Raw genomic sequence first — 23,709 nt, 5'->3', positions numbered from 1 at the left:
AGAAGCATGACATAGCCTGAGTGCACAGAACTGCAAAATGTTTGATACTATTAAAGTTTGAAGTGCAAGACAGGGAGTACTGGGAAAGGAAGGAAGGAGCCAACTGATCATGCTAAGAAACCAGGAATTCGCCCGGAAGGAATCGTTAAAATGTTTAAGTATCAGAGTGACATGGTTAGAGTGCATAAGAGTATATGGTAGTGCTCCCTTATCCGCAGTTTCAATTTTCAGTTTTGGTTACCAGCGGTCAGTTGAGGTCGGGAAGCAGATGATTCTCCTTGTGACATATTGTCAGAAGAAGGTCAGCATAGGCCTAATATTACATCACAATGCCTGTGTCATTCACCTCACTTCGTCTTGTCACGTAGGCCTTTTGTCATTTCACATCATTATGAGAAGGGTGAGTGCACTACTGTATGTTGAGAGAGACCACATTCATGTAACTTTTATTACAGTATGTTATAATTGTTCAATTTTATTATTAGTTATTGTTGTTAATCTCTTACTGTGCCTAATTTATAAATGAGACTTTATCATAGGTATGTATGTATAGGAAAAAACATAATATATATGAGACTTAGTACTATCTGTGGTTTCAGGTATCCGTGGGAGGGGTGGGTCTTGGGACGTATTCCCTGTGGGTAAGTGGGGATGACTATAATCTACTCTGGTTGAAATCAAAGGCAAATACAGATAGATGGAGCAAGGCTGGAATCAGGGAGACCAGTTAGGGAGGCTGTCGTAATGGTTTAAGTAAAAAGCGATGAAGGATTTTAATAGGAGGAGAGCACATTTGAACATGGCTATAGACTGAAGAAAGAAACCAGAAGTGAGGGAACTTGGGGAAGCAGGTCAATTGGTTGGGGCACAGTCAGAGGAGCTAGAGCTGAAGTAGAAGAACTAAATTTGGCTTAACTAATTCATCCTCTGAAACTAGCAGGTTGAAGACAAAAGAGAGTAAATGAGACCTTTGAGCCAGAATGGCATGTTAGAGTTCATGGGGATAGTAGAGACAACTTAGAGTTTAGGAGAGCAAATTTAAGTAAATTTAGAGCAAAGAAATTTGTGATCCCATGGCTTTGAATCTTACAAGTTATGAGGCATACAAAAATAAAAACCAGACTTTACATGTGCAGACTACTATAGTGAGAAGAAAAGAAAACATGTCATTAACAGAGACTTCACTGGAATCTCTCCTTTCAATCAATAATTTTGGAGGACTTTATAAACAAGGTGACACAATTCAAAACAGCTGCCTGAGAATCATCCAGAATGAGTTGAGGTTTGGGGGAAATGGTAAGGTCAGCCAAAAAGAGCTCTTTAAAAGTTATCTCCATAGAACAAAATTTTGAAAGATATAGTGTCACTGACTGAGAGACAAGACATAATGTTAACCAATGGAAATGACAGGGAGCAAATATAGAATTCCTCTTATTTCCAAATTTTTGCTCAAGGAGAATAATCATGAGATGGGAAAGAGTACAACTATTTAATAGGGACAGTGACAACTGGACCAGATCCAGAAGAGTGGTATGTCATGTGAATAATGGCTGAAAGAATCGACAGTTGTTAGCTCAAGTGAGTTATGGAGCATGAGAGCTATCTTTTAATATCTGAAGTGCTATCAGAGCAGGGGTTAGATATTTCTATTGCAGTTTGTAGGCACAAGGTTGGGAAAGGACAAGGGGAGAAAAGAAGAAAAACAGGGTCAATACTTAAAAGTTACCGGAAGCTGAATTTCAGCTCAATGTAATAACTTTCTTCCTATTTGGTTCTCTTCTTTCTTCCTATGTGGGTTCTTCCCCACATTTTATTAGAAAAATTTTCAAACATATAGCAAAATTGAAAGAATCTTACAGTGAATGCCTATATACTCACCACCTAGATTCTATTATTAACATTTTACTGTACTTACTTGTATTATCACATATTTATCCATCTACCCATTCCTCTACCCATCCATAAATTCATCTAATATTTTGGATACACTTCAGAGTAAATTCCATACAATTTTGGCTACCATTGGGAAGGTGGGTGTTCTGTGAAAGGGAGGCATAGGCAAATGACCTCTAAAGTCTGAAGGAGCAGTAAGACTGAAGAAAAAGGCCACAAGCCCAGTTTGATGAGAAATGGTTTATTAACGGATTTACGGTCTTGTGTGGCTACAAGACCCCACCTCCTGTAAGACCTGCTTTTATAAACCTGGATTCCGGAGAGTATAGCATGATTAAATAAAAAGAAAGAATGTATGTGTGGAGAATATGCTCAAGAGGGCTTCAGGTCACAGAGTGGTCATCATGGTTGATTTGTACAAGATGAGGTAAGTCTAGTTCACATGGTGGGACATCTCAATTCCAAGAGCTTTTTCACAAAAACTAATGGCTGACTACTGGGGATACTGTACAGGAGATTTCTGCATTAAGTAGGTGGAGTGGGCCAGACTATGGCTTCTAAATTTTTGGATTGTTATCCATACCAAGAAATGTATTTCGCATTCCTACCCAGTGTATGCATACTGAAGTAAAAAAATTCAGGAAACAAGCCAGTATTTTCTACTATATTTCATTTAAAAATGCCAGTCATGACACACTAAATTAGATGACCCACCAATGGGTTGTGACTCATCATTCGAAATCAGTGGACTAGTCAATCTCCAAGATATGTCGTTTTGAAAGAATCCTGTGGCGACTACTAGGATTTCCCTAATCTTTCTAATGATCAAGAACCTATTTTGAGTCCCAGCACAGTATTTACCAAGCAGGTATGGCATGCATAATTACGAGAAAGACGTTAAATGCCCAATTAAATCTTATGGATAGATCAGATTCAAACGCTCTTTAGGAGTTTTTGAATTGTTTTTATTTTCACAAACAGAAAAGGTATAGAGGACTTCAGTACTCATGCGTTTTAGTCTTCCTCTGTTAACTACGGCTATTAATCCCTGTCGTGGTTCCGCCAAAATTGAGAAGATCAAGAAGATCAAGTGAGAAAAGAGATAAGAAAACCACGTTGATAACCAACATTTTATTACTATTATTCTGCGAAGCCAGGAAAGGGGAATGCTGCGGTCAACCTCTATGAGGCAGGGTCTCAGTATTTTTGAAACTCTCTACTTTTACAGCACTGTTACATTAGCCTCTCGAAATACCTAACCATGCAAAAGGCGTGAGCCTCCCCTAAAACGGAGTTAGCTGTAAAGTTGCCAGAGGTTCGACCCCCAAGCCACGCGCCCCGCTCCGTCTGCGCATGCTCTAGTGCAGCGCCCGCCTCCTCCCGGGGTTGGGCGGAACGCGGAAGGTGGGGCGCAGGCCACGTGGGTTCGGTGACGTCATCTCTGGGCGCCGAGGGTGACTGGACTTGCTGTGGGCTTCTAAGGCCCCGCGGCGCTGCGGGTTGTATTGGCAGGATACCGGAGGGCGGAAGTGCAGCAGAGATCGGCACCGACCTCCACGCCGCTGCCTTCTGCGGCTGCGCGGGCTCTCGGGACTCCAGGCTCCCGCGCCTCTGCGGGACAGTGTATCAAGCAGCCAGCGCCGCCGCCCTGCCAGAGCCCGGGATCCGAGCGTCTTCATCGGTGCAGGAAGCGGGAGAAGGAGCTGGCATTTCTGGTGAGTGTGTGAGTGTGAGTGTGCGTGTGCGTGTGCGTGTGTGTGTGTGTGTGTCTGTCTCCGTCTCCCTAGGGTGGGGAAATGCCCGGAGGAGAAGAGTTGGGGAGGTGCCAGGTAGGTGTGGTAAGAAGGAGGGGCGAGTGGTAGGCGAGAGGAGCGCTCCCCCGGGCGGCGGTGGCTGGTGAAGGTGGTTCCTCCGGGGTAGGTGGGGTTGGCCAGATGCCGCCCCGCGGGGACCTTGGGCAGGCCGGAGGGTGTAGCTTGTGTGATCTCTCTCCGGGAATCTGTCAGTTTCTTACTAAAGTAGGAAGCCTAGGGTCTTGTCGCAGGCTCTAGAGTTTATTTAGTTCAAGACGTGCATTTTTCGTGGAATAGTTATTTAAATCATAATTATTTCACAGGCACTTTGATTCTATCCTAATTTGGTGGGTATTTTCTCCAGTTTATCTTCTCGATGGCATTCGTTAAATCTCATTTTAATAATAATATTTAGTGCTAACGAAGTCGTTTTCTGTTGGCAAAGAACTTTCACATCCTTTATACTTTGGATTATTTTGAAATCCTACCTGAAACTTGAGGAACGTAGGGAAACTGGATTGGTTCTAGTTTTTTTCTGGTGAGACACAGCATGCCTTAAGCGACAGTCAGAACTCAAAGACTGTCAGACATCACTGAACTTCCAAGGCCTTCCAGAATCCACTTGATAAATCTCAAAGAGTCTTTTGGACTGGGTACTTGGATTTGAACTTACTTGTTTGTGATTTGCATAGATGGATTTGTTGGCTGAATTTAGAATTTGAAAATAAAGATATTGGGCTGAAGGTAGTAATTGAGGGGAATTTTATTTTATTTTTAGAGTTTTATGCTAGATTTGAGCATGTGCCATGATCTTCAAAGGTATGCTGGTTAAAATTGGGGGAAAATGAGCAGAATGCTACTATCTGGCTCTGACTGTTTAGAATAATGTCCATACCTCAAGTGTAGGTTTGTTTTATTAATTTAACAACTACTGAGTGCCTCTTATGTGCCAGGCACTGAACAAAAAGTAAATAAAACAATGAACAGTGAATAAAATAATAAAAACTCTTGCCATCATGAAGTTCACTTTGAGCATGTGAGGGGAAAGACATTAATATAAAAATTAATTTAAAAATATGTCAGGTGGTGAAAGTGCTAGAGAGAAAAAATAAAGTCATGAAGGGGAACAAGGACTGTTGATGGCCTGCGTAGGAAATTGCAGTGATGGCTTTAGAAAACATGATATTTGAACAGACACCTAAAAGTGATAAAGAAGGGTTTCATGTGGATGTAGTGAAATGAGGCATCAGACCTACTGCAAAGTCCCAAACGAGCATACCAGCTAGTCTGGCTGGAACTGAGTGAGCAAAAAGGGAGAGGAGTAGATAATCAGGTCAGAATGGGTCCAGGTCATATACCACCTTGTAGGCCTTTGTAAGAACTTTAGTTTTTACTTTGGATGAGATGGTAGGGTTTGAGTAAAGGAGTAAATTGATCTGACTCATGTTTAGAGGGATCTTTCTGATTGCTATGTTGTCTTCAGCAAGGGCAAAAGTAGGCCATTTATCCAGGTGAAAGGTTAAGGTACCATGAATCAGTGTGGTAATAGTGCAGATGGTGAGAAATGGCCAGATTCTGGATTTGTGTCTCGGCTAGAGCAGTCAGGTATGAAGAAGGGTGAAGGATGACTCCAAGGTTTATGGCCTTAGCAACTAAAGAATAGTTACCACTTAGTGATTTGGGGAAGACCACAGAGTAACAAGGGAGCTGAGGAAGGAAGGTCTGAAATCATTTTCTGTTTGGACGTGCTAAATTTTCAAATGAAATGTCAATATTGTGTGGTATATATACAACTAGAGTTCAGAAAGAGAAGTCTGGGTTGAAGACATAAATGGGGGAGTTGTTATTGTAGAAATGATATTTAAAGCCATGGGAGATCTCCAAAGATGTAGTTCAAGGACTGAGTCCAGGTGCACTTCAACATTTGGAAGAAGTTGGAGAGATTTAGGAACTATTCCCCCATGGAATTGGGCTGTTCATTAAAACCCGTTGATAACCACTGATCCTTAGTAACAGGATAGAAGGAAATAGAAAGCCAGTTCATTAGTTGCAAGAGAGTGAGGAAGGAGATATGAAAATTAGAGGAGAGAGGGGATATGAAGTGGTGCTCTAGGATGTGGGAGAATAAATGGACTAGAGAAATGTAGGAACGCTGGCCAGTACTCAGGGCCTACTTTTGAGGTTAGTGTTCATGAATTTAAAAGGAGACCAGCCAGCATAGATTATTTTTAGATGTTTTCAAATTTACTACTAATAGTTATTTGATGTTTTAAGTAATTTCTAGGTAGTTGGGGATTTTGTCAACAGAATAGCTCCAGGTAATAGGTTAGCCTTTCTTGGTTTGTAGTGTGAAAGAGACTAATAATTGTACATTGTACCTTTATCATATTGTGCTGTTTGTTAAATGTTGTTGGCTGGGCACCTGCTTTGTTCCAGGCTTTGAATTAGTTGCAGAGAATGCAGCAGTCAGGAAGTAGCCCCTGTCCTCCAGAGCTTACTTCTAGTAGACTGTGTGATGGGTTGTGATTTGTGTGCTTCCAAAACATTGCCTTCCAATTGGATGCATGGTGATGATAGTGTAGTGTATGTTTGAGAGGGGAAAATATTCTTGTAAAATAAGGAAGTTTGCTGAATTCAAAGTTTATTTATTTTGAGAGAGAGACACACACAGAATGGGCACGCATGTGGTGTGCGAGCGGGGAAGGGGCAGAAAGAGAGAGAGCAAGAGAGAGAGAATCCTAAGCAGGTTCCATGCCGATGCAGGGCTCAGTCCCACGAACCTCGAGATCATGACCTAAGCAGAAATCCAGAGTCAGATGCCCAGCCAACTGAGCCACCCAGGCACCCCTGCAGTTTTCCGAATTTAAAGTGTGATTATACTGATTTGGAGAAGAGTTTAGCTGGAAAAGTTTCTTAAGTAGCTAGTATAACTTTTCAGTTTATGAATTTTCTGTATTTTCCAATCGTTTAATAAAAATTCCAGATTCTGCTATGTGCTAGTTATGCCAGTATTGAGGATTCAAAGTAAATATGACTCCATTTCTGCTGTTGGTGAACTCACAGTTCAATGTGGGGAGGGGCAAGAGGTGGATAAGATAAACATAACTGCAATGCACGGTTGTAACATGCTATTACAGAAATAATTAGATGGGAGATTGTTTAGTGGAAAGCTTCTCGAAAAGCTGACGTTAAGCTGACTCTTAAAAGAGGATTGAGGGGGCGCCTGGGTGGCTCAGCTGGTTAAGCGTCAGACTTCGTCATGATCTCACAGTTAGTGAGTTCGAGCCCCGAATCGGGCTCTGTGCTGACAGCTCGGAGCTTGGACCCTGCTTTGGATTCTGTGTCTCTCTCTCTCTACCCTTTGCCTGCTCAAACTCTGTCTTTCTCTCTCTCTCTCTCTCAAAAATAAACATTAAAAAAAAAATTAAAAAAAAAAAGAGGGTTGAGAATTGACCAAAGAGGAGCAAAGGAGTTTAAACTGTCTGGACAAGGACACATGAAGAAACCATGTATTAAATGCATATGCCATTTATTGAGTGGTTACCAGGTACTAAACACCCAACAGCCCTGTGAAATTAAAATTATCTTCAGTTTACAAATAGGTTCAAAGATGTCAGGTTTGTTATGCTAGGACACAGCTTATAGCTGGAAGTCTGGGTGTAAACCCATGTCAGTCTGATTTCAAACCCCTTAACTGTTTATCTGTATCTCCTGCTGTCAGCATTTAAATCTTCCCTGTCTTTGTTCTTTATCCCTCAGCCAGTTTTTCATCACCTTCTATTCATTCTTCCTTGGAAAGACTTCTTATCTGTCTCTTATCCATCTACTACTACGAGTCTAGGCCAGACACTCATTATTATATGCCTTACTGCTGAAATTCCTTTCTGCCTACCCTCTCTTGGACATGGGATCTCCTTTTGTGTACTACTAGGTAATTGTTTTTATTTCACCATTATCAAACCTTACAGGCTTTGTAGGTTGGATGAAATTGAGAACCCACAGTCTTCTGTTTGGTATGCTTCATGATCTAGTCTTATTTTACATTCACAGGTTTGACATTAAAGGTATAATAATTGCTTTTATTTCCCAGCACTTACTATGTGTCCAGTACCATGTCAAACACTTTGTAGATATTTTCCCCCCTAGAACAACCTGGTGAATTTTATAGATAAGGAAATGTGACTTGCCTAGGATCACAGGTGATACTAAAACATGTCTCAGTGTCAGCTCTTTCATTATCTACTACTCAAAGTTTCCTAAAAAATTGGTACACATATTGCTTTTATACATTTTATGCCTCTGTTGATGTTCTTTTGCCCTACTTGTAATATTTGTCTTTATTCTATATTCTATCTATGGAATATTCTACCCGTTCCGTATATATTCATTCTTCTATATTCTACCCATTCTTCAAGTTCCATATCTTTTCAGTTCTCTGAACACTGTAAGATATGTTAATATTTTTCTCCTCCCTTTCTACCTTCCTCCATTATGAAAGCTTTCATAAAATAGCACTTAATTATAACTGTGGGCATTTGGAATTGGAAGGCATGTTGACAACTGGTATGACATAAATGAAAGAATATGAGATTGGAAATCAGAGATAAAATTTTTTTTTTAATGTTTTAATTATTTTTGAGAGAGCAAAAGTGGTGGGGGGGGGGGCAGAGAGAGGGAGACAGAAGATCCAGATCAGGCTCTGCACTTCTTCCCTATGTGAGGCTTGAACCCATGAACCACAAGATCGTGACCTGAGCTGAAGTTGGACGTTCAGCCAACTGAGCCACCCGGGCGCCCCAAAAATCTTTAAGCCTGTAAGTATTGTAGTAGAGGAAAAGTAAAAGTGCAGTGAGGAAAGAGAGGTTTTACCTGAGTTATTCATAAAGGGTTATTTTGAGTTGGGTCCTAAAGGATATTTCAGTCAGAAGATAAGGTAGGGAAGGCTACTTTAGGGTCAGGAACCACCAGCGTGAGGAAAGCCATGGAAAAGATGTGAAAGTGCGTGGTATGTTTAGTAAATTAAGAGACAGTATCTTCTGGACAATGCCTGAGGTTTTAAAAAGTTGTTGTAATTGTTATTTTCACTACCATCATCATCTTATATGCTCTCAGCACCTGCCACAGAGCTGGGCATATCAAATGATCAAATATTTATTGACTCTGTATTGAGTGGTAATAGCAGTGTTCAATTCTGAGACATGCTCTTGTTCTGTAAATTATGATAGACACTTCGTAGTACTATATTAGAGGCATTATTCTAAGTGCTTTACGTGTATTAATTTAATTATCATATGTGTTTTATGGGGTAAGTGCTGTTATTCACATTTTACGGATGAGAAGACAGAGACACAGAGAAGTTGACTAACTTGAGGTCACAGAGTAAGTGATAAAGTGAATCTAGGCAATCCGACTCCATATTCTACATTTTGAATGTACTACTACCACATTGTAGTGCCTCTCAAGAGTTAAATTTTGATTTTCTGCCTCTATTTTAAAAAGGATGATTGAGGGAAACCTGGGTGGCTCAGTTGGTTAAGATTCTGACTTCAGCTCAAATCATGAACTTGTGGTTCATGAGTTCAAGTCCCGCATTGGGCTCTGTGCTGACAGCTTAGAGCCGGAGCCTGCTTCAGATTCTGTGTCTCCCTCTCTCTCTCTGACCCTCCCCAAGTCTCTGTCTCACTCTCTCTCTCCAAAAGTAAATAAACATTAAAAAAAATTTGTTTGAATAAAAAGATGATTGAATATTTGCATCCTTTAGTTTTATCCATGTTATCAGCTAGTTTTTTGGCACATTTTTTAGTTAGGTATATTTGCATGCTTATATAATTCATTGTAGATGAATATTTATTAATATTGAAAGACTAACATTTTATGATTCTATAAATTTAGACCTATTCTGAGGCTGTTAGTTGACTTATTTGAAGTTTTCAGTAAATCTGTTTAGAAGTTTCTATGGTTTGGAAAATTTGTATTGACTACCACATTATACTTCAGCTGCTTTGGCTCAGTTAGTTCTTCCCTTGAGGTCCTGCAAGGAATATATACATAAGAAGCAATGGTATATGGGAAATAAGATGCTGATTGATCTTTGACCAGTTTTGTACCTAAAACCTTACCTCAGAACTTTGGTGAAGTCTTCTGTTTCAGCCCAGTTTACCAAAATTCTGCAGTTGTATTTTAGGTACAGAACCAGTAAAAGATAAGCCCATGCTTCTATCACTGTTGGGCAGAATCTCCCAGAAACAAAGAGAAAAGAGGGACATTTGCCATTTCTTTCTGTTGCTCCTGACACATGAAGAAACAGAAGAACATGACATGGAAAGAAATAGCAGCATGGTCAATGGCAGAGTAGAGGGGAGAGGAGGAAGCCATACCTAAATGCATGATATTTGTGTTTATGGTGACCCCTGCCTGTTAATAAACAAGGTTCAAATGGTGTCTTGGAATCTGACAAATCAGATTATTACTCCTTGAGAGGACAGTGGCTGGAGAGAAGGGAAGTACTTGTAGAAATAGCCTTTCCTTAGGTGGCTGTACCCATTTTAATTTTTCATATTCTTGTGAATTCTACTGTCCACCTGTTTTTTCTGAGGCAGAAAAATTATCCAGTGTGACAATATTGGTAGTGACTTTCAACTTTAACATTGTATTTAAATGTTTTTAAAATCTTTTAGGAAAGTAGCTCTTTGCCTCATTTTTTTTGTAGGCAAGAGAGGAATTGAAGTTGTAGCTAATGGCTAATTGGGTGTATCATGGTTACAGAAACCACTGCTTATCACCTTGTATTAGATTCAACTTTCGATTTACTTATTTGCCATAACTTAGATCTCGTTATTTCCTGTCACCAGTAAATTTATTCACAAAGAATGAAGTATTAATATAGTCAGGAGGTAGTGAGATGTTTTCTGTTTTCAGTGAGCTAATTGTACGTGATTTGTCAACTTGGGAATTTTCTGCAGAGAAACTCAGTGTATTGTTTGAATTTGAAGCCTATCAGGGTAGAATTATATGAAGTGTGAATGCTTGTATCATTTGCTTAAAATGGTGACTTTTATGGATATATGTCAGTAAAAATGAAAACATTGTTACATGTTGGAAAGAGCACTAGACTCGTTCAATAACTGTGACCAGAGTTGTTCTCCTGGTTTCACTGTTACTTAGTGGTCTTGTAATGTTTATCCTGGTTTGACTGTTATTTAGTGCTCTTGTAATGTTGGACAGAGTTTTTCACCTCTTTCGTTTATTTACCTGTAGATAACATTGCATCCATTTGACCTCCAACGCACATTTAAGTATAGTGATACAAGATTCAGAACTCTACTTGAGGTTTTCTGTCTTTGACTAATAAATTATGGTAGTCTCGATGTACTTGGTGTTGGTCAGTGGATGAGAAAAGAGAGAAAAAGCTCCTTGAATAATTCAGTGTTAGTAATTGATATTTGGCTAAATTAATATGGTTATTTTAAATGTCTCCAAAGGATATGCCAACCTACGAAAGATAGGATATATATAAATAAATATATGAATACAAGGATATTGAGTCTCATTACTCAGGTACCGACAGGATCGATTCTGCATTTACTCATATGGTATATTGTATTGCTACCTAGTTGTGGAATATTAGTGCTGGAAGACACTTGGATATTACATAGGTCAAAAGCCATGTTCCTCTGTCATACCCAGACTATTTCAGTGTGTGGTTTTAGTGCTATATGTGTGGTATAGGGAATATTTTAAGTTCACAGTAGAAGCATTTACTACTCATTGGGGCAGAGGATTGTGAGCTGGGTTTGCAGAGTGGGTAGGATTTGAACAGGTGAGAGATGAACATATTTGTCAGGGGGAATAGTAGAGAACAAGGTGTTTAAGTTTCCAGTCTTGCTAGAGGGTTTGTAGAAAGAAATATAATGAGTAGGACGGGAAATATTGGTGGAATCAAACCATGGACACGATGAAATTTAGAATAGAAATAGGTCTATACAAACATTTTTTTTTTTTTTTTTCAGGGTGAGAGAGATTTTTTTTTCCCCAGGAAGAGTGAACTATCTGGACGGAGTAGGAGAAATTGAATACATTAGGTGGGGCAAGGATAATTGTGGGGATAATAGTTTAGAGTTGGACTATAAGAGACCATAAGATAGGGGAAGACTTCACTTTAGATGAGCAATAGACTCTCCTGGGACTTGAGAGAATGATACAAGTATAGCTTCACTTTGGCTGTGGTTCATTAGTTGCATAAGTTAGCATACATAATTTTGAACTGCTCACTTCTGTGATCCTTTTAAATAAATAATAGCTCTGCATTTAGAATTTGGTGTACTGATTTTGCATTCATTCTTAAGAATGCTGATCACACAAGTTTTTTGAAATGAAAAATCTTTATGGCATTCAGTTTTTCCTAGAATCTTTGTTTTAGAGCAGGTTCATTTATCTTTGCAAGGATCTGACTAATGCTCTTCATTTTATTTTCAGTTTGGCTTTGGGTGAAAAAAGAATTTAGCCTATATGCACTGCTTTACCCACTGGAAGAATGACAGATGACAAAGATGTGCTTCGAGATGTATGGTTTGGGCGAATTCCAACTTGTTTCACCCTGTATCAGGATGAGATAACTGAACGGGAGGCAGAACCATATTATGTAAGTATGTTGATGGTAGACAATGGGATATCTAACTTTGTCCATTTTTGTAAATAAACTCTAAGAACCTAAAGGCTGTTATCCAACATTTTATATACAATTAGTACTTATTATGGAAAAAAATGAGAAAACGGATCAACAAAGGGAAGGAAATAAAAAATTACCTCTAATCCTACTATCCAGAGGGAGGAAAAAAATTGCTGTTGATATGTTGCTGTGGGACCTTCCTGACATTCTTTTTTCATGAATACATATGTATATAATTTGTGATCATGGAATCGTAAGTTATGTGCTGTAGGAGTTATTTTGAAAATAATAGGTTCAGATTTGATTCTTCTGTATTTAAGTGGCTCCAAGCAACTATCAAATTCTTTTTTATAGCTCAATGAATGTATAACATGTGTGTTTTCATCTGTTGATAAGCTAATATGTATTATATAAAACATATTATTTAATAACAGATTACTGTATGTAGACTTGTAGGTTTGAATTAGTGTCATTATCTGTTCTAAAAAAACAGTATCAAGTGTCTTCTGATTTTGGCCTGCTTTTTTTCCTTCTCTAAGCACATGTATAATCCAAACATATGCATCTGTCAGTCAGAGATAATAATACTTTGCCTTTTTACAGAGTATTCAGGCCCTAAACAGCAAAGACGTTCTCAGTTGTCATTATTTTCGTTTTGTCGCAGGTAGACAGAATATTGTGTACCTAGGGGGATCTGGAAAAGTGGAAATGTATTTGTGGTGTTGGACTTTCTTGTTTCACATGAGTAAAGCTTGCCCTTTGCTTTGTTTCTTGTCTGTGTGAGAGGTGGCACTGCTCCATAGCCTGCTGTAGCCGTGGGAAGTCAGGCTGGTGGAGGAAGCCACTTAAGGAGCCAACTCCTTCACTATTTGGGTACAGGAGCGGTGTCATTTGCCTTTGTGTCTCCTCAGCATCTGGCATAGGTCATGCAAGTGGTGGTCACTCAGTGCGTGAAAACCTCATGCATTCATGTTGGGATTTTGTTTTATATTTCTGTGGGTTTTCTCACTGAATATAATTTCAGAGAAATCAGGCAGCTTTTTGTTACTAGTACTCAGCTTATCATAACTGAATATATGCATTTAAGTCATTTTAACTTTGGAAATCTTAACAGTTTTCTTTTCTGCCTTTAGAAGAACTTCCATAGTAAAAAAACAAAATGTGGTCACAGTTTATTTTTGGAAGAATTTCACTTGTTAGATGTATTTTTTTTTTTTTTTTTTTGCTTCTTCTGTGATATGGGTTAGGGTATCACTTATGTTTTATTTCCAAATTAGTTTCTCTTATTTTAATTCAAGCTCTTCACCTTAGGTAGCTTTCTAATAGTATCTAAACAAAGGAGTGTGTGTGTCTCATTGGTCAAAGTGGCAAAAATGAGAAATGTAATTTCAGTCTGTTTACTTTGAAATCAGAATATGATGATGATATTCTGCAGTTAAAAAAATCTAAAGACTACAGTGTTTCTCCTTCTTTGTATATGAATCTGTTAAAGATGAAAAGATTGTTGTGAGAGTAGAGTGTAAGTTGTTTTCCAACAGTTTCTAATTGAATTGAAAATGGCAGCAAGTATTGGGGATATCTGTAGGAGGAAGAAAATTGTTTTGTCTAATTGATAATTGTTTTTTTTAATGTATTTTGCCCTAATTTTTCACCCAAAAGAAACTCATATGGTAATTATGATTATGTTTTTGAAAAGTGTTGGTTGACAGGCATATATACATTTTAAACAAAAACTACAGTTGAAAATCAGGTAGCATAATCTAGATTTTGCTCTTTAAATACATACATACTTAAGCATAAGTTAATACATATGGGAAGAAAATATACAAAAACATGGTTAGTCTTAGAATTATAGGTGAGTAATGGTTAGTCTTAGAATTATAGGTGAGAATGGCAGTGACAGTATGGTTTTAGTTCACATGTGTTGTGGTTGTAAATTAAGCTTGAATATTTTTAATGGCTTTGGTTTATAATAATGATAATATTTTAAAGATCCTGGATAAAATGAGGTAAAAATACATAGCCTGAGGGCCAGTATACCTCTTTCCTAGACATTCTCAAAACTCAGGTGAGGTGATATAACAGGATTGTTAGCATGGCCTGAAAAGTCCACTCATGTTGAAGTGGATGTGTGATAAGGATAGGTGAATGGGAATATACTTTGTTTTGTTTTGTTTTGTTTTGTTTTATTATTTTTTTAAAGATTTTATTTTTAAGTAATCCCTATACCCAACGTAGGTCTTGAACTACAACCCTGAGATCAAGAGTCACATGCTCCATGGACTGAGCCAGCCAGGCATCCCTACACTTTTCTTTTTATAACATTCATTCCTTATTTCTTAGAAACTAGATTTTAAATTATCTATTTCTACCACATTTATAAACTAAATTATTATTTAAAGAGTCTTTGCCATTGGAAAAGAATATTAATGTTAAATATATTCCTGTTTATTTCTGCATTTTGATTTATTACCTCTGCATAAATCTCCTTTCAGCCTACATCCCATATCTATGTCAGAGAATTATATATTCTGCAGGGAATATAAGGAAGGAAATTTGTTGGAAACTAGGCAGTCTTTCATTCTGTTGTTGCTATTGTATTCATTTAAACTGTTGCTTTTCATTTAGATTATCTAATATGAAAACATGATACTAATTTGCATTCATATTTTGTGACTTGTTACAAAAATCATGCAATTAGGCATATGGTCATAAATCTGAGTGGACTGTAAACATTACAGAGCAGTCCTTTTTTGTTTCCTTAGTAAGCTTTCTCTATTCTTCTCTATTTCTCTGAGGCCTGACCTTATTTTTCACTCTGAAGAGGTGACCTCACTTCTTGATTTCTTAACCTTCTGTCACCGAGTCTCCTAAAATATCTGCATTCACACATACTGACTTCTTGTTTTAATGGAAGAGGTGTTCTTCCTCCTAGGCAAGCCCTATCCTTCTATCTGCTCTGGATCCCATCTGTAGTCTTCTCAGGAAGCTGGTGGTTTCTGATATTCTCCTACCTCTACCCCTGCCTTCTCTCTTTATTTTCCTTTCAACTTCTACCTACTAGCTCCTTTTTTTGCAGCATTTATATTATGTTAAATCCTTCCTATCCTGAAACCACCTTCTGTTGACCCCATCTCTCTTTCAACCTTTTGCTTTCCCTTCACAGCCAGACTTAGGAAAAAGGTGGTCTGTACTCATTGTCTCCTTCCCACCTTCCACTTATCTTACTGTAATCACATTTTCGCACTACTCCAACAGAATTGTTCTTGATAAAGTCATTGATGCCATCTTTTTTGTCAAACCTAGAGTCTGTTTTTGAATTTTCATTTGCTTGATCTCTCAGTGGTGTTTGCTATTGATTTGGATGTTTTCTCCACTTTGTGACATTGTTCTCTCTTGCTATGCAGTGCCTCATAATCCTGGTTTTGCTTCTACTATTCTGGTGTTTTTTTTTTTTTTTTTTTTTTTTTTGGTCTCCTTTGCCAGATCTCTCTCCTTTGCTTCTTCCTTAGTGTTGGCATTCCTTGGAACTTTGCTTTTTTTTCCCCCTCCACTTCACTCTTTCCCCCCTGGAGCCACCATTTTAATCTCTTGTTGAGCATTTTCATCTTGACAACTCCCAAGATTTTTCTCCTGAGTTCTGTTCCTATATGTCTGTCTGCTGTATATCCTCACTGAGATGTCTTGAAGACACTCAAACTTTGTGTGTTTGAAACTGGACTCATCATCATTTCTTCCAGATAGCCTGGTCATCTGCCGTACTCCCCTCCTATTTGTGCAAGTAGATCTGTCACCCAGCTAATTAATTATTCTCACCAGTAATTAAGAAAGGACTCATCCTTTGTTGCTTCATTCTCTCATATCCCCGACATTCCGTTAGTAACTTAATCCATCTGATTTTACATCTCAAATATCTCTGAAATTTAGCCAGTTTCTTCCATACCCATTGCTACAGCCTAGTTAGGACTACAATTTATTTTTTTTCTTTTCTTTTTTAAGTTTATTTAAATTCCAGTTAGTTAACATATAGTATAATATTAGCTTCAGTAGTAGAATTTTGTGATTCATCACTTAACATACTACACCCAGTACTCATCACAAGTGCCCTCCTTAATCCCCATCACCCAGTTAACCCATCCCCCCATCCACTCTCCCTCCAGCAACCCTCAGTTTGTTCTCTACAGTTAAGAGTCTGTTTTATGATTTGCCTCTCTCTTTTTTCCCCTCATGTTCATCTGTTTCATTTCTTAAATTCCACATAATGAGTGAAATCATATGCTATTTGTCTTTTTCTAATGGACTTATTTCGCTTAGCATAATACATTCAAGCTCAATCCACGTTGTTGCAGACGGCTAGTTTCATTCTTTTTTGTGGCCAAGTAATAGTCCATTGTGTATGTATACCACATGTTTTTTATCTAGTCATCAGTTGATTGACATTTGGGTCCTTTACATACTTTGCTATTATTGATAGTGCTGCTGTAGATATCAGGGTGCATGTGTCCCTTCGAATCAGTATTTTTGTAACTTTTGGGTAAATACCTGGTATTGCAATTGCTGGGTTGCAGGGTAGTTCTATTTTTAACTTTTTGAGGCCCCTCCATACTGTTATCCAGAGTGGCTGCACCAGTTTGCATTTCCACCAACAGTGTAAGTGTATTCTCCTTTTTTCTGCATTCTTGCCAACACTTGTTGTTTCCTGTGTTGTTAATTTTACCTATTCTGACAGATGTGAGGTGATCTCTTATTGTAGTTTTGATTTGTATTTCCCTGATGATGTGATGTTGAGCATCTTTTCATGTGTCTATTGGCCATCTGGATGTCTTCTTTGAAAAAATGTCTATTCATGTCTTCTGTACATTTTTTAAGTAGGTTATTTGTATTTTGGGTATTGAGTTTGATGAGTTCGTTATAGAGTTTGGATACTAACCCTTTATCAGTTACGTCATTTGCAAATATCTTTTTGCATTCCAAAGGTTGCCTCTTAGTCTTGTTGTTTCCTTCACTGTACGGAAGCTTTTTATTTTGATGAATGAAGTCCCAAAAGTTTATTTTTGCTTTTGTTTCCCTTACCTCAGGAGACGTATCTAGTAAGAATTTGCTATGGCTGACATCAGAGAGGTTGCTGCCTGTGTTCTCTAGGATTTTGATGGTTTCTTGTCTCACGTTTAGGTCTTTCATTCATTTTGATAATGAGTTTTTTAAAAATGTTTATTTATTTATTTTTGAGAGAGAGAGTGCACAAGCGGGGGGGGGGGGGCAGAGAGAGAGGGAGACAGAATCCGAAGCAAGGCTTCAGGCTCTGAGCTGTCAGTGCAGAGCCCAACGCTGGGCTCGAACTCAAGAACCATTAATTCATGACCCAAGCCGAAGTTGGATGCTTAACCTTAGACTGAGCCACCCAGGTGCCCCTTTCATTCATTTTGAATTTATTTTCATGTGTGGTGTAAGAAAGTGGTCCTGTTTCATCCTTCTGCATGTCACTACCCAGGTTTCTCCGCACCATTTGGTGAAGAGACAGTCTTTTTTTCCCATTGTATATTCTTTCCTGTTTCTAAAAGATTAGTTGACCCTATAGTTGTGGGTCTGTTTCTGGGTTTTCTATTCTGTTCCACTGATCTGTATGTCTGTTTTGGTGCCAATGCTGTACCGTCTTGATCACTATTGCTTTGTAATATAAGTTGAAGTCTGGAATCATGATGCCTCTGGCTTTTATTTTCTTTTTCAAGATTGCTTTGGCTATTCTGGGTCTTTTGTGGTTCCATATAAATTTTAGGATTGTTCTAGCTCTGTGAAAAATGTGGCGGTATTTTGATAGGGATTGCATTAAATGTGTAGATTGCTTTGGGTAGTATAGACATTTTAACAGTGTTCTTCCATTCCATGAGCTTGGGATGCTTTTCCATTTCTTTGTGTCTTCAATTTCTTTCACAAGTGTTCTATAGTTTTCACAGTACAGATCTTTTACCTCTTTGGTTGGATTTATTCCTAGGTGTCTTGTGGTTTTTGATGCAGTTGCAAGTGGGATCGATTCCTTGATTTCTATTTCTGCTGCTTCATTATTGGTGTATAGAAAAGCCACAGATTTCTGTACATTGATTTTATGTACTGCGACTTTACTGAATTCATGTATCAGTTCTAGCAATTTTTTGGTGGAGTCTTTCAGGTTTTTACATAGAGTATCATGTTGTCTGCAAATAGTGAAAGTTTGATTTCTTCCTTAATGGTTTGGATGCCTTTTATTTCTTTTTGTTTTCTGATTGCTGAGGCTAAGACTTCAAGGACTGTGTTAAATAACAATTGTGAGAGTGGACATCCCTGTCTAGTTCCTGACCGTAGAGGAAAAGCTCTCAGTTTTTCTCCATTGAGGATGATATTAGCTGTGGGTTTTTCATATATGGCCTTCATGATGTTGAGATATGTTCCCTATATCTCTACTTTGTTGAGGATTTTTATTAAGAATGGTTGCTGTCCTTTGCCAGATGCTTTTTCTGCATCTAAGGAGAAGATCGTGCGGTTCTTACCCTTTCTTTTATTAATGTTGTGTATCACGATTGATTTGCGAATATTGAACCACCCTTGCAGCCCAGGAATAAATCCCATTCGATTATGGTGAGTGATTCTTTTAATGTACTGTTGGATTCGATTTGTTGAGAACAGACCACCATTTAAAACCTGATGGGATTTGATAATACTAATTTCCCTGTTTCATTCTTGCCCTCTTTCCATTTTTCAGTTTTTAGTTGGAATAAAACCTTTAGTAGCCTTTCCTCATCTTAAGATCCTTCCTGTAGTTTATCTGGTCCCTTCCTTATTCAGTACTCTGCTGTCTCAACCCTCTCTATTCCTGTCATATTCAACTTCTTACGGTTCCTCCAGCGTGCCAACCTTTGTCTTCTCATATTCACTTTATGGCTTCTTGTATTTCCTCTGTCTGGAATAAGCAGCAGTATCTCCTACTCCTACTCACAGCCAAACATTCACAGCACTCATGTTTGGTTCACTCCTGTTTACCTTCTGGCTGTTGCCTAAGCATAGTTTCCTGTCATGGCTTTCCATAAGCCCCTAGATGAGGTTAAATTCCTTTGCTACTTTGTCTTGTAGCACTCTTTCCTTCCTCCTTGCATTCATCACGTTTGTAATTTTGTTTTTGCTGACCATCTATCTAGCCTGTTAGTGCTGTGGGAGGAACTCTTGTCTCATTCAATGCTCTGTCTTCATTGTCTGGTGTGATGCCTCATGCATTGAAATGGAACAGAATTCTAGTATATTTTTTTTTTTTAATTTTTTTTTTTCAACGTTTATTTTTGGGACAGAGAGAGACAGAGCATGAACGGGGAGGGGCAGAGAGAGAGGGAGACACAGAATCGGAAACAGGCTCCAGGCTCTGAGCTGTCAGCCCAGAGCCCAATGCGGGGCTCGAACTCACGGACCGCGAGATCGTGACCTGGCTGAAGTCGGACGCTTAGCCGACTGCGCCCCAGAATTCTAGTATATTTTAATTCTACTTTTGTTCTAGGTAAATAGCCTCTAATTTTATAATTGAAAATTGTTGGACAAAATAGGATTTGGCACAAATAAATAATATTGCAGCTACCTTTTTCAAAAACATAAGTAATCTGTACAGCTATTCCTGTATTCCTTGCAAGCTGTATAGAAAAAAAATGAATCACTTGTGTAATACTCACTGAGTACTTGATAGTGCTACATGAGGAATAAGAGAATGATGGATTGATGCCATGTAGCTGACAGTTTCCCTAGAGAGGGATAATCCTTTTCATATTAAAAGAAGTTAACCTCAAAGACATTAATTAAAGTGAAATAAGCCAGACGCAAATGGACAAATATTTTATGGTTCCACTTAGGCAAGGTACCTAGAATAGTCCAATTAAAAGAAACAAGTTAGGAAAGTGATTCCCAAGGGCCTGGGGAAGAGAAGAATAGGGGAGTTACTGTTTCATTGGTACAGAATTTGAGTTTGGGCTGATGAAAAATTCTTAAGATGGAGACTGGTGATGGTTGCACAACAGTGTGAATGTATTTAATGCCAATGAACTATACACTGAAAAATGGCTAAAATGGCAAATTTTATGCAAGATATATTTTACCACAATTAAAATAAAAGTAAACCAATGAAATACACCTAAGAAAATCAGTGAATGGTACAATCTGGATATAGAAGACAGGATTATGTTATTTTACTGGTTTTTTTTCATTTTTTTAAATGTTTATTTTTGAAAAAGAGAGAGAGACACACAGAGTACGAGTGCAGGAGGGGGAAAGAGAGAGGGAGACAGAGAACCTGAAGCAGGCTTCAGGTTTTGAGCTGTGAGCACAGAGCCCAACACGGGGTTCGAACCCGTGAACCGCGAGATCACAACCCGGGCCAAAGTTGGACGCTTAACCAACTAGTCACCCAGGCGCCCCTTTATTTTTACTTACTTAAATATTTACCAGATAAGTTGTATCTATACTTACTCTAATATAGCCATTCTCAAATCTTAGTGTCATTTTTTAGTGCTGCTGTAGATATTTATATTAGTTACAGATTACTCCCACAGACCAATTTAGTAAAGAAGATTCCAAGTACATTTTGGTATAGATTCTGTCTTAAGAATGGGAATTCTTTATTAATTATCATTTTGGCTTTTTGTTACTTAACCTTTGGGATCTGTGTTTCATTCAGCAAATATATATAGTGTGCCTATTGTATAAAACAGGCACTATTTTGGGCATTTGGAATGTAGCAGTGGACAGAACAAAAATCCCTGTATTATTGGAGCTTACATTCTAATACTCCTCATTCCTTATGTAAAGAAGTTTTCATTTCATGAAAATCATTTGTGAATTTTTCAGTAACTTTGAACCCTAGGCATGTGGTACGACACCCCAAAATCAGGAGATGATATCCGTGCTCATTAGTCCTGATGTGTTTTCTTTTCTTATAATATCCATAGGTTAATATTCTCTACAGAATAGATTATTATTTAATGACAACAGACATTTTAAATTAAAAGTTTTGGATTTACTAGTATAAAGCTTGTTAGACTAATAGATTACAGTTGATTCTTACACAGGTTTGAACTGTGTGGGTCCACTTATATGCTGATCTGTTTTACAGTTCAGTGTTGTAAATGTATTTTCTTTTCCTTATGATTTTAATAACATTTTCTTAGCTTTCTTTAAGACTATATAATACATATAACATACCAAATATCTTGTTATTTGACTGTTTATGTTATTGGTAAGGCTTCCAGTCAAGAGACTATTAGTAGTTTAAGTTTTTGAGGAGACAAAAGTTATACATGGATGTTGAACCATGTGGGGGTTGACACCCCTAACTCCCATGTTGTTCAAGGGTCAATTCTGTACTTACTTATTTAAAAAAATGGCTAATTTATTATGCTATTTTAATTTCTTAGAGATGCCCACATTACATTTGTATTTGATTCTGTGATTTCTGATTTTAATGAATCTTTTCTTTGCCATTTCTTTAATAGAATATGATTCTGCAAGTTGTTTAAACTGCATATAAAATAGAGTTGATAATTTCCTGTACAACAACTAGTGTTTTTTCTTACATACTGTATTCATTTCCTTTTTCTTTTCTTCCCTAATCCACATTCTAGTTGTTTCTTTATAAAAGAGGAACTTAACATTTTGTTGAATCCACATTGCTATCCAAAAGCTTAGTTCTAGTATTAACAAGTACCTTCCGTTCCATCCTGGAGCATGCCAGCTACCTCCTACCCCCTCTACCCTGTTGTCCCTAGGACCACTGTCATATTCTCTTACCCAGTTGGGGCTTGTTATCTTGATTTTCTGTGATTATATATTAGTTCCCTTAACCAGAGTATTTCTCTTTGTATGTATTCCCCAGCCCAGTAGTTCTACTTGATTTACTAACCAAAAGACAACCTTTTCACTTAATTAATTAATTAATTATTAATTAATTAATTTGTTTTCTTGAGAGAGAGTGTGTACATGTGCTCACAAGCAGGGGAGGGGCAGAGGAAGAGGAAGAGAGAGAATCTTAAGCAGGCTCCACATCTCCTGAGGTTGAGATCATGACCTTAGCCAAAATCGAGAGTCAGATGCTTAACTGACTGAGCCACCTGGGCACCCCCAAAAGACGTAACTGAATAAACAGCATGAAAAATGCAGCAGAGTTAGCCTGTCAAAAGCAGCTGAAAGAGAATAACAATACAATTTTACCAGCAAAAGACAGAACCTTAGAAAGTAAGAAATGGCTAGAGTATCTACTACAAAGGAGGGAAAAACATAAATTTTTGCCACTTTACTCCTTTAAAAAAGTTTTTTTAACATTTATTCCTTTTTTGAGAGACAGAGTGTGAGTGGGGGAAGGACAGAGAGAGAGGGAGACACAAAATCCAAAGCAGGCTCCAGGCTCCAAGCTGTCAGCATAGAGTATGATGCAGGGCTCAAATTCACAAACCCTGAGATCATGACCTGAGCTGAAGTTGGATGCTTAATGACTGAGCCACCCAGGCGCCCCAGCCACTTTCCTCCTTTTATCCACTTGTGTGTTCTTCTTTATAAAAATTCTAACCAATTTTCTTACATACTATCATGTTTTCTTTCTGGGTATCTTTGGTGGGGGAAAAACAATGATGGCCATTATAACCATGCTGGTTGAAGGTTTACCTAGCCCAATATTCCCTCCCAGACTTTTCTTTCTCCAAAGTCCAAGTAGCCCCAGGCTCTGTGAAGACAGGATTGAAGGAGTTGATGGACAGTGGCAGGATCACCAGTCTACCGGCATTACATCTTAAGCTTGTGTCTTACTGCACTTCAAAGCTTTAGGGGTGCCTGGGTGGCTCAGTTGGTTAAGCATTGGACTTTGGCTCAGGTCATGATCCCATGGGTTCCTGGGTTCGTGCCCTGCATCGTGCTCTGTGCTGACAGCTCAGAACTTGGAGCCTGCTTCAGATTCTGTCTCCCCCTCTTTCTCTGCCCCTCCCCTGATTGCATGCTCGCTCCCTCTCTCTCTGTCTCTCAAAAATAAACATTAAAAAAAATTAAAGATTTAAATGTGTAGCTCAATAATCATCTTTCACTTATTTTTCTCCTTCAGTTTTTTGATTAGTAGTAACCAAAATCTGTCTGACTGATTTCCAGACCTTTCTCACTTTTCCATTCCTTCATGCCCATCTCCTCATGTGATATTTCCTTAACAGATTTCCAGTCTATAATCTTACCTTCTTTAAGTCTTTTATGTACAAACTGCTAGAATATTCCTCAAATACTGTTTCTCATTGTCCCATCCTTTTATTCATGCTATCATAGTGGGCCCCTCTTGTTCATTAAATGAGCTTCTATTTTACCTTTAAAGGC

At 38.2% G+C, this 23,709-nt stretch overlaps 1 protein-coding gene across 3 annotated transcripts in view; it reads left to right on the top strand.

Moving 5' to 3' along the window:
• Window positions 1–3,468: 3,468 nt before the first annotated feature.
• ATG5 (autophagy related 5) overlaps window positions 3,469–23,709 on the top strand; it is a 130,226-nt gene continuing 109,985 nt past the window's right edge. The window contains exons 1-2 of one of the 3 annotated variants that reach the window (XM_003986419.6): window positions 3,469–3,608; window positions 12,162–12,327. In XM_003986419.6, coding sequence (XP_003986468.1) covers window positions 12,220–12,327 — 108 coding nt within the window. In that variant the 5' untranslated portion in view covers window positions 3,469–3,608; window positions 12,162–12,219. Of the gene's footprint in view, window positions 3,609–12,161; window positions 12,328–23,709 lie in introns of those variants that run through there. The other 2 variants (XM_006931914.4, XM_019831033.3) reach the window with 2 other exon arrangements.

The sequence above is a fragment of the Felis catus genome, chromosome B2 (genome assembly GCF_018350175.1).
Source record: "Felis catus isolate Fca126 chromosome B2, F.catus_Fca126_mat1.0, whole genome shotgun sequence".
NCBI lineage: Eukaryota > Metazoa > Chordata > Mammalia > Carnivora > Felidae > Felis > Felis catus.
This window is presented reverse-complemented; position numbering and strand designations above follow the sequence as displayed.